We start from the raw sequence: 14,741 nt of genomic DNA, 5'->3' as shown, positions 1-14,741 counted from the left end.
TTCAAATCCAATTTAAACCTGGAGTCCCTAAATTACACAAAGCAACCATTGCCTTAGGGGAAGTGGGCAATACTGATGACAATGGTTTGAGGCTCTTGGAGGGAAAAATTCATAAATATAAGCCAGTTTATAAAGTGACCCCCCACACCCCTTTCAAGAAAAGTGATGAAAGGAAAAAAAGAAAGCTGAGGAAACAAAAGAAACAGAAGGACACAATTCAACCCAAATGGAAATTAATGATTTACTGAAAGACTATATAACCAAAAAAAGACAAAAGGATGCTGGTTGACTTTTACATCTCTACAACACAGTTTTTTTTTTTATTCATATGTGCATACAAGGCTTGGGTCATTTCTCCCCCCTGCCCCCACCCCACAGCACAGGTTTTTAATTAATATCACATCTGCTGAAAAGCACCAATTGGCAAACCTTCATGGGTTTAATATATGTCAGATGACAGTGAAGACCCACTGTACAGAGGGTGCCCTGTAATCACAACAGAGTTGCTAAACATAGAACAAATAGGTCAACCTTACCTAACCATCAAAACCACTGCCTTGCCTAAATTCCCTATAAACATAGTGCCCATCACCCTAAAGTGTTCCATTGAAGATGTTCTACTAATAACTCATAAATTAAAATTTAACTGGCATTTAAAAATTGGCTTGACAACATGGGCCCTCATGGTCCTCTCCCACCATAGTTAAAATAGTAATACAACCCATAATAAATTTTTAAGGCCTTCAAGGATTGGAACTCATTATATAAGACCTTGCAGATAGCCAAACTACAAATGAAGGTCATACATGTCTCTGCACACACTCAGGCTACAAACTATGCCTCTACAGGATGATCCTTAACCCATTCTGAGTTGTATGTTACCGATGGTGACCAAGGCATTCATTTCACTTCTTAGAATACACAATCCTGGGATCTTAAGTTCAATTGAATGAAACATGGCATATATCAGTCATCAAACATCAGTGGTGCGTTATAATGAGCAGTCTGACACCCCCCTTTTTTTTGGTGGTGATGGTACTGGGGTTTGAACTCAAGGCAGATGCTCTACCATTTGAGCCATTCCACAAGCCCCTTGTTGAGTATTTTCAAGACAGGGTTTCGCAAAATATTTGGCCAGGGCTGGCTTTGAGCCACATTCCTTCTGATCTCTGCTTTCTGAGTAGCTAGAATTACAAGCTTGACTCTGTTTTTTTATGTTTACTAGCAGCATTAAGCCCCACATTCCTTCTTGATTCCCACAACTGGTCAAGCTGATAAGAAAACCTATTTGCTCCTCCTTTGGCTCTGCTAGGATTCAAACCATACAAGTGGCTGCCTATGCTTGAGAACTCATGCTGACCCCACACCCAGCCCAGCCTCTTTTCTTTGCTCTCTGTGGCCATTTTGCATCTGTGAAGTGGCCTGTTCCACTCTCTCCAAAGACCTCAACTATGTGAGTCATAAACTTTTCCATACCTTCCAAAATACTCCTCCACAGCCACCACAACTTTTGCTCTCCTATCTTAGATTAATGGTCACTAACAGCTTTCCAATATTGAGACTTCTCTACATGTTCCCTTCAACTTCATGCCCTGACTAAAACTTACTGTCCCCATCACACAGGTCCTCACCCTGGTACACTGAGTCTGGAAGCCAGAAGAATGTTCTCCTTGCTCCTTATCTCCACTTCCAAATATTGGAACAAAACAAGAGCCCTAACAGATGGTTTCTGGGATGGCCCCATCTGCACCATGATCTGTAAGATCTGCAGTCCTGGGAGATGCCACAGCTCATACCTCATAAGTGACTCCTATAAATTGTGGGATCAGATTGACTTGGGAGAGTGAAGGGTCTCCCTAACATGCCCCCATCCACACAAGACAAATCGGGGCAACTCTCAAGCACAATGCACAAAGACCAGGGCCAGGATCCACAAGCTTCCACTCTAGGCCCCAGGAGGGAAGGGAGCAGAGCCCTGACTGGCTGAATCTTAGCTAGACCACTTGCCCAGAGCTCAGAGGGCAAGAACCATAGTCCACACCAGCCCCTGGTGTGTGAGGAGGGAGCTCCCAGACCCTCCTGTGGCTTCTCCTATGTGAGGGTCTTCTGCACCCATGGGTGAGGCTCTTATCATTACTCTAGAAATTTGACACAAGAGGGCCTAGCACAGTGTTACACAGCTGTAATTCCAGCTACTCAAGAGGTGAAGGTAGAAGGACTGTGGTCTGAGGCTGGCAGGGTAAAAGTGAGAGACCCTATCTAAAAACAAATGAAAGCAAAAAGAGCTGGAGGCATGGGTCAAGTGGAGGTTCTGAGTTCAAGCTCCAGTTACCACAAAAAAAAAAGGTATAAGAAAAGCATATCTTAAATAAATGGGTTAAGGTTAAACTTCATAATGTGTAGTTTGGGATAAACATTAACCATTTGGAAAAAAGATAAAATTAGGTTCATCATTCATACCAAATAAGATAAATTCTAAACACAGCAGAGATTTAAGTGTAAAGAAGCAAAACAAGTACTGGTGAAAACATGGATGAATTACTCTGGAACTTGGAAGTTAGAGAAATTGTACTATTACTCAAAATCAAGAAACAATAAGAGAACATACTGATAATTTGGCCATATAGAAATTTTTTGCATGACCAAAACCAACGTAAAGTAAAAAGACAATGACAAAATGGGGAAGATATTTATATTACTGATAATATATGTAAAACTAATATATAAAAGTAACAACATACCAACAAAATGAACCTAAATCCCTTCCTCACACCATATCTAAAAATTAACTTAAAATATATCATCAATGTAACAGTATACAACTTTTATAAGAAAATAAAGGAGAAAACCCGAGATATATTGACTTTGGCAAAGATGTATTAAATAGGACACAGAAAGCATGAACATTCAAGGAAGAAAACTTGTGAATTAAACCTATTACTCCCCCAAAATGAACTGCAAAATGTAATGAAAAGGCAAAGGATGGCCTCAGAGAAAATATTTCAAAATATGTATCCAGCAAAAGATTTGTATTGAATCCTGTAAAGAACTCTTTTTTTTTTTTTTTGGTGTTCCTGGGTTTATTGAAAATATATCTCAGCAGAAAGATTTAAACGGCTCCACGTGGTGTTTTGAAATTCATCCCAACTGTGGGCTGAGTGACTTGAAGGTTGGAGAGACTCCCGAAGTCCAAAAGCTTCAGCATTTCCTTAGTGTCACGGTCAACTTCAATGATCTCCTGATCCAGGGCTGAGACCTCCGGAATGTAGTTGTCTCTCCTCTCTCTCTTCCTCCTCCTGCAGCTTGATGGAGATACCTCTCACGGGGCCTCTCTGGATCCGCTTCATGAGATGCGTGACATAGCCGGCGATCTTGTTGCGGAGCTTCTTGCTAGGGATGATGGCGATCTCCTCGCACACGCGCTTGTTGGTGTGGAAGTCATTGCCCAGGCGCGTGTAGTACTTCTCGATGATGACCCGGGCCGCCTTCTTCACGGTTTTGGTGCGAACGCGGCCCATGTTGGCGGGTCCAGCTAAAAGATGTAAAGAACTCTTACAATTCAACAAGAGACAAATGATCTAATTAAAAATGCTGGAAAAATTGAACATACACTTCACCAGGAAATACAGATAGATGGCAAATAATCACACGTAATGATGCTTAACACCATCAAGCATTAGAGAAATGAACATGAAAATCACAATGGAGAGGGCCTAGAGTTGTAGTTCAGTAGCAGAGCATATACTTGGCATATAAGAGGCCTTGTTCAATCTCCAAGACCAAAAAAAAGAAAACACACATGAAATACCATTAAATAGCTAATTTTTAAAAGTACTTGCCAAGTGTTGGCATATACTGCTGGGGGAGGGGCAGATGTTAAGTGGAGAAACACGTTGGGAAGGGGTTGGCAGTTTCTTTAAAAGTTAAATACACACTACACCACCCATCCATGCCTCTATGTAAATTTAACCAAGAGGAACAAAAGCACAGGTACACACAGAGACATATTTGTAGCAGTTAGTTGTCATTATGCAAAACTAGAAACAGCCTATGTCTATTAATGGGTAAGTTGGTCATTATGACATAGATGTGTTTCCCTTGGACATCACTTTGCACAAAGGATGGGTTTCATCAGATGCTTGTTTAGTCAGGTGTTCTTTAAAATAGATATTTCTCCTTTGTAAATATTTGTGATCAAAGGAGTCATTTGAATAAATGTTTTGTTCCCAGCATGTGTCTTTAAGATATTCTTGGGTTGGAAGCATATACATAGAGAAAATATTGGACAAAACCCTTCTTGGGCTTCTTAGTGCTAAGTAGTCCCACATGTGGACACCAGCAAATAAGCCATTCCTCACACCAATATAAGATAAGGCTACCTCTGCTACTAAGGGACAGGAGTGCTTCTTGCTGTGTACTTAGAATCCCTCCTTTGACTTGTTTTCCGGCAGTGAAATTCCTCTTAATCATGTCCAAGTATGTTTTTCACTGTGTCTAATTTCTGAATCATGTCCCAGTTGGGCCCAGTACCCATTTAGACCATAACTGTACTAAATCCTTTTCCAGATCAGTATAATAACAGAGTGATGTGCAATAAAAAAAAATAATGCTGGGGCATGGCTCAAGTGATAGAGCACCTGCATAGTAAGTTCAAGGCCCAGTACTGCCAAAAAAATTAATAATTCATCTTTCAAAATTGCTTAAAGACTAGAGGTTATGGGCAACCTTCCTTTGGGACCCCTTCAAGTTCTTGAAGCTCCACTCGTTGTTATTTTTCTATCTCAATAAACTCTCCAGCTACTCTCAAAAACAAAAAAAAAAGAGGTTACATATTCTAACCACAAAAAATGTATAAATCTATGAGGTGATGGGTATGTTAATTAGTTTGATTTAATCATTCTACTGTATTTATCAAAGCATCATATCCCATATATTTGTCAATTAAAAATAAAATCTTGTTAAAAATGAATTCTGAGATGGAGGAGGTAAACGGAGAGGGAAACAGGTCTAATTTAAATTGTTTGATGGGCATACAGTGTTCATTATATTACCTTCTCTACCTCTGCATATTTTTCAAACTTTCCATAAGAAGCTAAAAAAAATAGTAGATGGGGAGAAGTTCCCCAGCTGTTGGCCTCTTCATTGTTCTTCCCAACCAGCAGATGCTTCTGGGAATCATCTTGTGTTTGTTGTACTTACCCACCGGATGCAAGCTTACAAGGAAGAAACTTGCCTGCTTTGGCCACTACTCTATCCTGTGTCTGTGTGTTGAGTAGATAAAGGAAACTAGAGGTAGAAGACAGTGCTGACAAGAAGATCAGGGGTGACCTTTGTAATAAACATTGTGGGAGTTTAAGATTTTTTTTTTAAAGTTGTTCCAGGTGAGTGGGGATGGCCACCTTCTGGAACAACTCATTTGAACAGGTAGAGTGCCATCTCCTAACAGTACACCTTCCACTCCCTGGAGAACACTGAGATCTCTGCCTGTATGGAGCCCAGCATGCTTTACACGCCAGCAGAGGTTTTGAGTGTTAGGGGAGGACATATGATAATATCCTAAGACTTGCTGGTGGGGCAAACAAGACTAAGGAATGACAGCACACTCAGGGTCTTTCCCATATCCATCATACCTTTGGGGTGAATTCCCAGGAGGGAAATTGCAAGATGAAAAGATAGGTTCCTTTGTAATGTAGATGGGCTAGCTTAGTTTCCCTAGAAGTTCTTTAGGCTGTCAACCCTATATGGTGTTTCAGTGCCCAGTTTCCCAACAAGGCATCACAGCTTATGCTCCCAACGTCATACATCCTCTACTCACTTTTTCATCATAAGCACATCCATGTGGGCCAGGCACTGTCCTGGGCATGAGACATATCAGTGAACAGTCAACAGAGTCTCACCATACCCACATTCAGAGGGGAACAGGGAAGGTGCTGGCAGAAGCTTGGTCCACCTTTCCCTTCTTATGCATGATGCTTTAAGAGTCACTTGTATTTTCTCTTTTCTATGTTTATTTGAACAAGCAGGAAAATGTATGTTGCTTGTAAGAAATACTGTATTAGAGTTCAAAGAAAATTTATATATGTATAAATTATACATATGTGTTTCAGGTATCAAACCTCACATGCTTGTGGGATTATAGTTAACAGTTCTGCAAGGCTGCTGTCTTTGCATCTGGTAGTGGAACAGGGTAGGAAGTTAGGAAGACTAATGTAAAGATCCTTGGAAAGCCTGGGCCCTTTCATCTTGGAGCTGAAGAGCCCAGAGGAAGATGGGGCAGGTGTAGGCTGTTTGCTGCCTCATTCCACCCAGGTGAGATACAGCAGCAACTTCCCAGACCTTCCATAGAGGACATACTTGATAATTCCCTTATTTATCATTTGTATTACTTGCTGTCCTCATTTACATGTGGCATCCAGCAGGACACAGATTTGTTAGGAGCATTGCTTGTTTTTATTCACTGACATAGACCCATTGCTTAGTACACTTCCTACACACAATTAGCAATAAACACTGTACTTGTAGAAAAGAAAAATAAGAGGTGGTAGAGCTTATGTACAAAAGAGATGTGGCAGGGAAGATGTTGGCTGTTGAATCCAAGGGAAGAGCACAGAAGTATTAACTGTATTGTTCTTTTAACTTTCATAAATTTATGCACGAATATTTGCAAAACAAAAGGTTACAGAAAAGCCATCGGCTTGGAGGTGTGGCTCAAGCGCCTACTCTGGAAGTGTGAAGCCCTGAGTTCAAACCCCAGTCCCACCAAAGAGAGAAAGAGATAGCGAACCAGGCATGGTAGAACACACCTGTAGTTCCAGCCACTCAGGAAGCCAAGGCACAAGGACAGCTTGAGCCCATGAGTTGGAACCAGCTTAGGCAGCACAGTGAGGTTATCTCAAATCACACACACAGAGGACGCACTGAGGTGGAAGCCTGGGAACATGGGTTCTTTCTTAGGACCAAGGTTTGCTGGAAGGGAACTAGATTCCTCAATTAGCAAACCAATCCAGCAGAGTCCAACAATGGTGCCAAATTCTGATGATGTTGGTCCCCGGCTTCGCAGCCCCGTGGCAGAAGCCCCTATTATAGTACAGTGTGTGGTTGGAGAAGGGTGATTTGCACTCCACAAAGCGGGGAATCCTGCCCCTCACCGCCGAGGGTCCCGTGGGAGCACAAGCTCGGGCGGTGGCACTTGGTGGCTTCGTCCCCCTCATCGGACGCTGGCCCTCTAACACAACAGTAGGGTGCCCACACTGCGGCCTCCAGCCCGGCCCAGAAAGCTAGGGCAGGATGGCTTTCAGGAGGCGGAACAAGAACGGGCAAGAGCCGACTGTCTCCTCCCAGGTCCCGACTCCAAACCCGCCTGACTGCCTTTGGAAACTGGGTGCACGCCTGTGTCCACGATGTAGGGTGGACCACAGGGAGCCCGCAGACCTGGGCCAGCATTGGGCCAGAGACCGCGCCTGCGCCTTCCGGCGCTCACCTTCCTAGGCGGGCGGAAATAACCACGTAAGTCCCCGAGCAAGATGACTTCAGCGTGTTGCGACGAGGGAAGGGTGACACTTGGGCTCTAGCGGCGGCAGGATACGGCCAAGTGGGGCCAGAGAACTGTTCCTGGCCGCAGGAGCCGCCAGAGCAAAGGCTGGGGAGCGAGGAGGCTCAACACCCGCTTCCGCCAATTCGTCCGGAAGTCGGGCAGGGTAGGCGCGGCTGGCCTCCGCTCAGCGTAGCTTTCTAGGCCCCGCGAAAGCCTCGGCGCTGGCTGAGGAGCGCCGCCCGGCGGTCCGTCGCCGAGAAAAGCGTCGGGCCCGGAGGCGTGATAGACCACCTAACTGACGGACGTTGAACTCCACGATTGGCGGTCTGGAAATCTGGGGCGGGGCCTGAGGGGCAGCACGCTCAGGATTGGCGACTGCGCAGACGGGGTGGGCCGGCCCCTTTGTCTGAGGGTGCTGCGCGGCCGCCCTTCGGCGGGAGGCTGCGACAGACGGTGAGCTGGAGGTACGTGGGTGCCGGGCGGAATCCTCTTCCTCACCTACATCTAAGCGGCGCGTCCTCACACCGATTCCGGCCCCTCCCCTCACGGCGCGCGGCGCCCCGGCTGCTCATCCAGGCCGCGCCCTCCCTCGCTTTTCCTCTTCTTCCCTTTGGGGCGCTCCTGGCCCCTCCACCCTAGAACCCGCGCCATGCCTCCTGCCAGCCCGGTCAGAGTCAGGAGCCGCGGGTGGGGTCTCGGCGGAAAGCGGGGGGACCGAGGCCTCTGCGAAACGCAGAAGCGACGGTGGTCGGGGCGGGTGGCGGTTGAGACGGGGTCTTGCTGTGTTGCTCGGGCTGGGCTCCAGCGATCCCCCGCTCAGCCGCGAAGTAGCCGGGACCCGGCGCGCTACCCCTGTGGGCTGGAATCGTACCCTAGCGGCGCGGTCTTCCCCTCCCAGCGAGGATGCGCGGCTCTGCTTCGAGGCTAGATGTGCTGCTTCCCGTTTCTCAGCCTCCGCCCATTTTCTACCGATGCTATCTTTCTCTGTTTCTCTTTCCATGAGTGAGACTAACGTAGCATTTTCTTTGTTTAGAGTTGGCTTTTAAATTTTGTAATAGAAAATAATTGCAATAACTCTCTTAATGCAAGCATGCCAGTGCACCACAGGTGGCACTGAGGACGGTTTCGTTGGCACCTCCTGAATTTTTGATGCAGGTACTGCCGGCGGCGCACACTCACACCTTTTTTCCGTTATTAACTAAAAGCGAAGCTCCGCCGGGCTCGCCCCCTGCTGGATGGATGCTGTGGTTCTGCCCTGTTTCAGAAGGCCTTGCACCGGGGGTTTCCCTGCTGGACACCTGAGAGAGGTGGAATGAGGCTGACAGGTGGGGCGTGGTGAGCCGCCTTCCCGCCCTCCCTGTATAGAGAACCTGTTTGCATCCCTGCCTCATTTGTGATTTAGCCATTTGTAGCTCCTTTGTAAGTTGCCAGCTCACATTCTTTTCATGTATGTTGAAACGCACTTCCCAATGTGTCGTTTGATTTCACTGAAGGTGTTTTGTTCTGGTGTGGGTTTTTTGAAGTAGATTTTTTTAACGGCCAGATTTTTTCCTTAAGGCTTTTGGACTTTGTACTGTCTCAAAGAGCTTCCTTACTTCAAGATTATTTTTTAAATCTCTCTTTTTTTGTCTAGTACTTGTAAATGTTGTTGGGTACATCTGGAATTTATTTATATGGAGTGAACTTGAAGTCCAGCTTCATTTTTTCCCCCTAAATCATAACCATTTCTAATGCCTTCCACTAAATTATTGAATAATTTTTATCTTCCATCGATTTCAAAAACCATCTTTGTCATATACTAAATTCTTCCCTGTTTTGGGTCCATTTCTGGACTTTTGGCTTTGATGTGCATAAGGTTTTTTTGTTTTTGTTTTTGTTTGGCGGGGCAGGGGTTGTGTGTGATGGTACTGGGAACCAAACCCAGGGTCTCGTTCATGCTAGGCACTCTGCCATGGAGCCAGCTACATCCCTAGTCTTTCCTAAGATTTTGATTGACAAGTTACATATTTGTGGGTCCCTACCTCCAGGTTTCTGGTTTTGATATTTTGCTTAGAAAGGCCCTTTCTACATAAAACAATAAAAATATGCCTGTATTTTTAATTCTAGTTCTTTTATATTTTTAAAATTCTAACTTATTTATTCATTAGTCTAATGGTTGCATTACATTTTCAGTATATGAGATCTGATTTTTTGAGGGGGAGGGGGTTGAGGCAGGGTCTTGCTTTGTAGCCCAGGCTAGCCCCAAACTCAAGACCCTCCTGCCTCAGCAGGAGTGCTGGGATTATAGATGTGTGCCATCATGCCCGGCTTGATCTGATTTCTTTTTCTGCCTTTTTTTTTTTAATCTCTGTCTTTGCTCTAATGTGTGGAAGTTTGTTAAGCATTATGTAAAAATTTATCTTACTTTTTCCCAAAATATTTAACCTATCATCCTAACCATACTTAGTGAATCATCTTTCCTCCAGAAATTTGTATCTTCCGACCAAACTTAACTCTGCTGTACCTTGTTCCTGAGCAATAGCTTGCCCAGGCCCATGTGGCTGTTGTCCTGTAGCAGGTTAAGCTCCTCCCTCTGCTGGCTCCTTTCTTAGTGTCTCTGAGATTCCCCTGTGCTTGTTGATTATTTTAGATGAATACAGGAATAGTTGGTGTTGGTAAACCCCACCCCCAACCCCTAATAAAACAAAATATATTAATGTCGTGAATAAAGTAGAGAAATTAGCATTGCTGTGATCTGTGGTGTCTGGTCTTTACTTTTGAGACCTGGTATATGTGCCTTTCAGATTGTCTTTTGTTGTCCATAGGTTTTATATTTTTCTTCTGCATTTTCTAAATTTTCAGTTTGTTTCTTACTGGTATTTGTGAACAGAATCTTCATATCTTGGACCAGGTGTCATTGGGTTATAGAAAAGCTATCAATTAGATACATACTGCTGATCATTTATACTGGGAAGTTTGCAAGTGTTGTGTTTAGGAGTGTTTTGCTTTATACTCAAAAGTGCCTTGAAAGCTGTGTCTTCCAAAAGTGCTTCCAACCTGAAGAGATAGGCTGTGGAAATGAAGACACAGCAGTTGCGAGAAGTCTGGGAAGTGAGGAAGGGAGGGCAGTGGCTCTTGGGATATCATATCATGGTTTACTCTAAATCAAGAGTAGGGAATGTGCCTGTCCAGCTGTGTCTCCCAGTATGCTTGCTCTATCAATTCCTAAGGTTTCTAACCTTAGGTTACAAAATAAAAAAATAATAAACCCCAAATTCTAAGCTCTTCATGTCATGGTGATTCCTTTTTAGTTCCTGTCCTTGCAATCCTGCCTGGCAGTGATCATGAGAGCCAAACTCCCAGTTGGCAGAGAGTATCTTACTGCAGCGTGGCTTCTTTCCAGTTTCCTTTAAGCAATCGTTGCTGCTAGGCACATTGATCTTTTCTTGTTTTTGTTTTGAGTTATTCCCTAAGATTATTTCCAAAAACAAAATTATTGAGACTGCAGAATGAACTCTTTGTGCAGACACCTTTTTGACTGGTGAGTGCATGGGGTCTTTGCTCAGCCATGACCCTTAACACTGGTGCTGATTACACCTTAGGTGGGTGCTGTTTGTATTAGCCCAAGTATTTGATGGTAGTAGCATAGCCCCATGTTGGGGCTCTTCAGACTATTTCCAATATTTTGGGGCAGTGGCTCCTGACTTGTTCCAGCCTCTAGCCCAGTATCTTTATAGGATTTACTCTGATCCAGCCTTTTAATTTTTTAAAAAATTGTCCCCATCATTCTCTTTTTTACCTGAAATCCTGTGTTCTCACAGAGCAGAGCCTGGAATTGAGTGGCCTTGGATCCTTGGGGGAATGGGAAGCTAGTTAAAACCCAGTTTCCAGTGTCCCAGATAGCTCTGCTTTTCTGCCTTACAAGCTTTGTGAGGTTTAGGTTGCCACCACAGGGTTTGTCTGTCTTTGTATCCTGTCATAGACTTGTTCCAGAAGACTCGGACTTCTATCTGCCAAAGTGGAAGTAAGGAAAAATTTAAAACTAAATAATGCTGCTTTTAAAATTCATTGTGTTTGGTTTTGGGGGGGGGTTGTCTTGTTTTTTGGGTTTTTTTGTTTGTTTGTTTGTTTGTTTTTTAGCAAAATACAGCCATTCTTTGTGATGTGCTTTTTTTACTTGGCAATATGCAAAGTTAATCCCTAGGTACAGACCTAATATCACATTTGTTTTTAAGCCTTGGTAAGACTCACTCCAGCTGACAGTCTGTTCCCTTCTCCCTCCTTGCCATACATGCTGATAGCCTGGTATTACTCTGCAGTTTTCCTTGTGTGTTAATCTAATCAAATAAGAAAACAACACCTTGTCTAGCATATGATTCTGAGCCGTGCCTGAATCATCATCATCATGCTGTATCATCTTTATAAGGCCCTCAGGGGGTATGTCGTCTTCTAGATTTACAGATGGGGCCTCAGTGCCACAGACCCAGGGTGAGGCAGGCAAGCAGGTTAGCCCCAGGTCCCTGTGACACATACCCTCTTCTTGGGCTTGGGATCATGGTTTAAAAAGAGAACATCATCTACTCACTGTCCCCATCCCGTATTTTCACTGTCTGGTGGCCCAGCACAGCATACATCTTTCTTTGGCAGGTACGTGACCTGTGTATGGAAAGACCATGGTGACATTTGCTGGAGCATTGACATTGAATCTGTGCCCTTGCCTACGTCAGTCTCTGTAGGGCACCTGCTGACAGTTTGAGTGCCTTTCTGGCTTGCCTGCATACTGCCAGGCAGCCTTCCTGAGAAAGAATGTGAGAAAACTCCATGTTTCCATCCTTGCCAGCAGAAGATATTCACTCCTTGCTTGTTGCTGTTCCAAAGAGTTTGAAGTAAGTATGATATTAGAGCTCGGGGCAGGGCAGCGGGGAGGTGTCAGGGAGGGGAGAAGAGTTGGAGAGGAGTACAAGGTAAGAGGTAAGAGACTGCAGAGCTCTCAGAAACGTCAAGAAACAGCTTCCTAAGAGTTAGGGCAGAGCCTGGAAGGACTTCAGAGCAGAAGACAGTTAATGTGTCTCTGTGGGAGAATAAATGGAAGGGCTAGGCAGATGGAGGACTATGCTGGGAGCCATCAGACTGTTAGGGGGTGGTCATGGGAAATACAATCAAGTTCTGGATATGCTCTAATTATAGATTAGGAGTTGATGTGACAGAGTGAGGAAAGAGGGGGTTTGTGTACAATCCATGTGGTGACACTGAATTGGAGGGTCAGCAACACCAAGAACTGACTCCTGGACTCAACTGAACATTCAACCTTGTAAGAACCATGCTTGGTTTACAGAAAAGCTGGTACCATCCTACAACTGTCCAGACAGACAGACAGGGCTCTGGTACACAGACAATAGACACAGGCAGGAGTAGGAGCTAGCCTGGCCCAATGCCTCATCAGAGTAACAAGAGCCAACATCTTCCAAGACAACCTCACCAGCATAGAAACTCACTTAAAAGGCTCTAAATATGGGTCTTCTGGATGTTTTGCATTAGATCCTCCCACCCAGGTGTAATCCAGACTGTAGTGTTAAGTTACCATCATTTCTTTCAGGCCTGTAGAGACCAGAGCTGCATATTCACTGAAGATCAAATTCTTATGTAGACAAGGATGGGAGGATCACCCAGCCAAGGCAGATAATAATGCCCGCCATTTCACTGTGGAAGAGCCCTGGTGTCGTGTGCTTACTGAACCAGGTGCATGAGAAGAAGGATTGTATTCTTCTACCACACTTTCTGGGTGTGATCTCCTTTTGGTTACAGGCTGGATTCTGTGTCACTGTGCAGACTCCTCCTTGATGATCCAGAAGACTGAACCTCATCCTCTACAGGACTAGCGTGTCAGAAGATCTCATAGCCCGTCTCTTTTTCCCAGTCATTTGAGTATGTTGAACACTTTAGTATACCTTGTCCTGGTGTATACCCAGTACCTGCCCATACCCAGGACTCCCCTTCTCACTTAATGGTGAGTCCTCCTTCAGGTCTTAGACCAGATTCCTGAGTCACTTGGATATAGCCCCCATGTAACCCGTGTGAGCGCCTTGGGTGTAAAACACAAGGCCCTGAGGAGCTGCTGTCCTTGTGCACCAAAGGACCTTAACCATGAGCCAGGGTCAAGGTGAGCCATGTAGACAGTCAGAGCCTCACTGGCTTCCTGATACAGATGTGACCAGCCAACCATGAGAACCCCAGGGGGTCTAAGGAATGAAGACTTGGGACCCTTTGCCCTTGGAGGGCAGCCAGTACCCTGCACCTGGAGCTCAGAAATCCTTGGCACTTATTAAGTGGGACCTTCCTGGGCCCATTGCCAAAGAGTCCTGCACTCTGTATACTGTAGGATTCAAGTGTGGGCATGGGAAACTGGACAGAGCAGGGCTGTGGTAGCTGCTCTGTCCAGGGCTATAGTAGCTGCAGCTCCTTGGACCTCATTTCAACATTCCCTTCACTGGCTCTATGTGAAGACAAGGGACCCCAGAAAGTCAAGGGCTGTTGGGACAAGGCCTGGTCCCTCACATGGTCTCTTCTTTTCTGACTTCTGTTGTCCTCACAGGTCCAGTAGACCAAATGATGGCAGCAGCCGGGCTCCTGCCACTACCAGCGGGACCCCAGGTGAGAAGTCCCAAAGACTTGTACAGTATCCCTGCCTAAAGCCTCTTCAGTTCCCAATTCAACCAGGGTTCCCAGGGCAGCCCAAGCATTACCGAATCCCCTGAACTCTGTTACCCCTTCCTGTGGGCTTCCTCACACACACCTGTCTCGGCTCACAAGTGCCCCGTTCCCCAAGCTATCTGTGTCACATGCACCCCTCCCTCTCAGACATTGAGGTTCAGGATTTTTGTTGCTTTTGTTGTGGGACTGGGGTTTGAACTCAAGGCTTTGTGCTTGCAAAGCAGGTGCTTGAGCCACAACTCCAGTCCATTTTGCTCTGCTTATTTTGGAGATGGGGGGGTGTCTTGTGAACTATTTGAACCATGATCCTTTCAATCTCAGCCTCCCAAGTAGCTAGGATTACAGTGCCCAGATGAGGCTCAGTTTTATCAGAAACCCCTGTTTTTCCAGGCCAAGGTGACCTTTGAGGATGTGGCTGTGCTCCTCTCCCAGGACGAGTGGGACTGCTTGGGCCCTGCTCAGAGAGGCCTCTACCGAAATGTGATGATGGAGACTTACGGGAATGTGGTCTCTCTGG

The 14,741-nt window shown here is 45.3% G+C and overlaps 1 protein-coding gene and 1 pseudogene across 7 annotated transcripts in view; one reads left to right on the top strand and one right to left on the bottom strand.

Annotated features, from left to right (window-relative positions):
* Positions 1 to 3,052: 3,052 nt before the first annotated feature.
* LOC109692672 (small ribosomal subunit protein eS17-like) lies at positions 3,053 to 3,558 on the bottom strand (annotated as a pseudogene).
* A 3,817-nt stretch (positions 3,559 to 7,375) lies between these two features.
* Positions 7,376 to 14,741, top strand: part of Znf250 (zinc finger protein 250) — a 32,094-nt gene continuing 24,728 nt past the window's right edge. For 2 of the 7 annotated variants that reach the window (XM_074069497.1, XM_074069503.1), the window contains exons 1-5: positions 7,519 to 7,998; positions 12,161 to 12,399; positions 13,319 to 13,438; positions 14,106 to 14,164; positions 14,615 to 14,741. In XM_074069497.1, coding sequence (XP_073925598.1) covers positions 14,120 to 14,164; positions 14,615 to 14,741 — 172 coding nt within the window. In that variant the 5' untranslated portion in view covers positions 7,519 to 7,998; positions 12,161 to 12,399; positions 13,319 to 13,438; positions 14,106 to 14,119. The other 5 variants (XM_074069500.1, XM_074069501.1, XM_074069499.1 and 2 more) reach the window with 5 other exon arrangements.

This window comes from Castor canadensis, chromosome 3 (genome assembly GCF_047511655.1).
Source record: "Castor canadensis chromosome 3, mCasCan1.hap1v2, whole genome shotgun sequence".
NCBI lineage: Eukaryota > Metazoa > Chordata > Mammalia > Rodentia > Castoridae > Castor > Castor canadensis.
The sequence above is the reverse complement of the archived record's forward strand: the minus strand, read 5'-3'. Positions and strand labels throughout refer to the sequence as shown.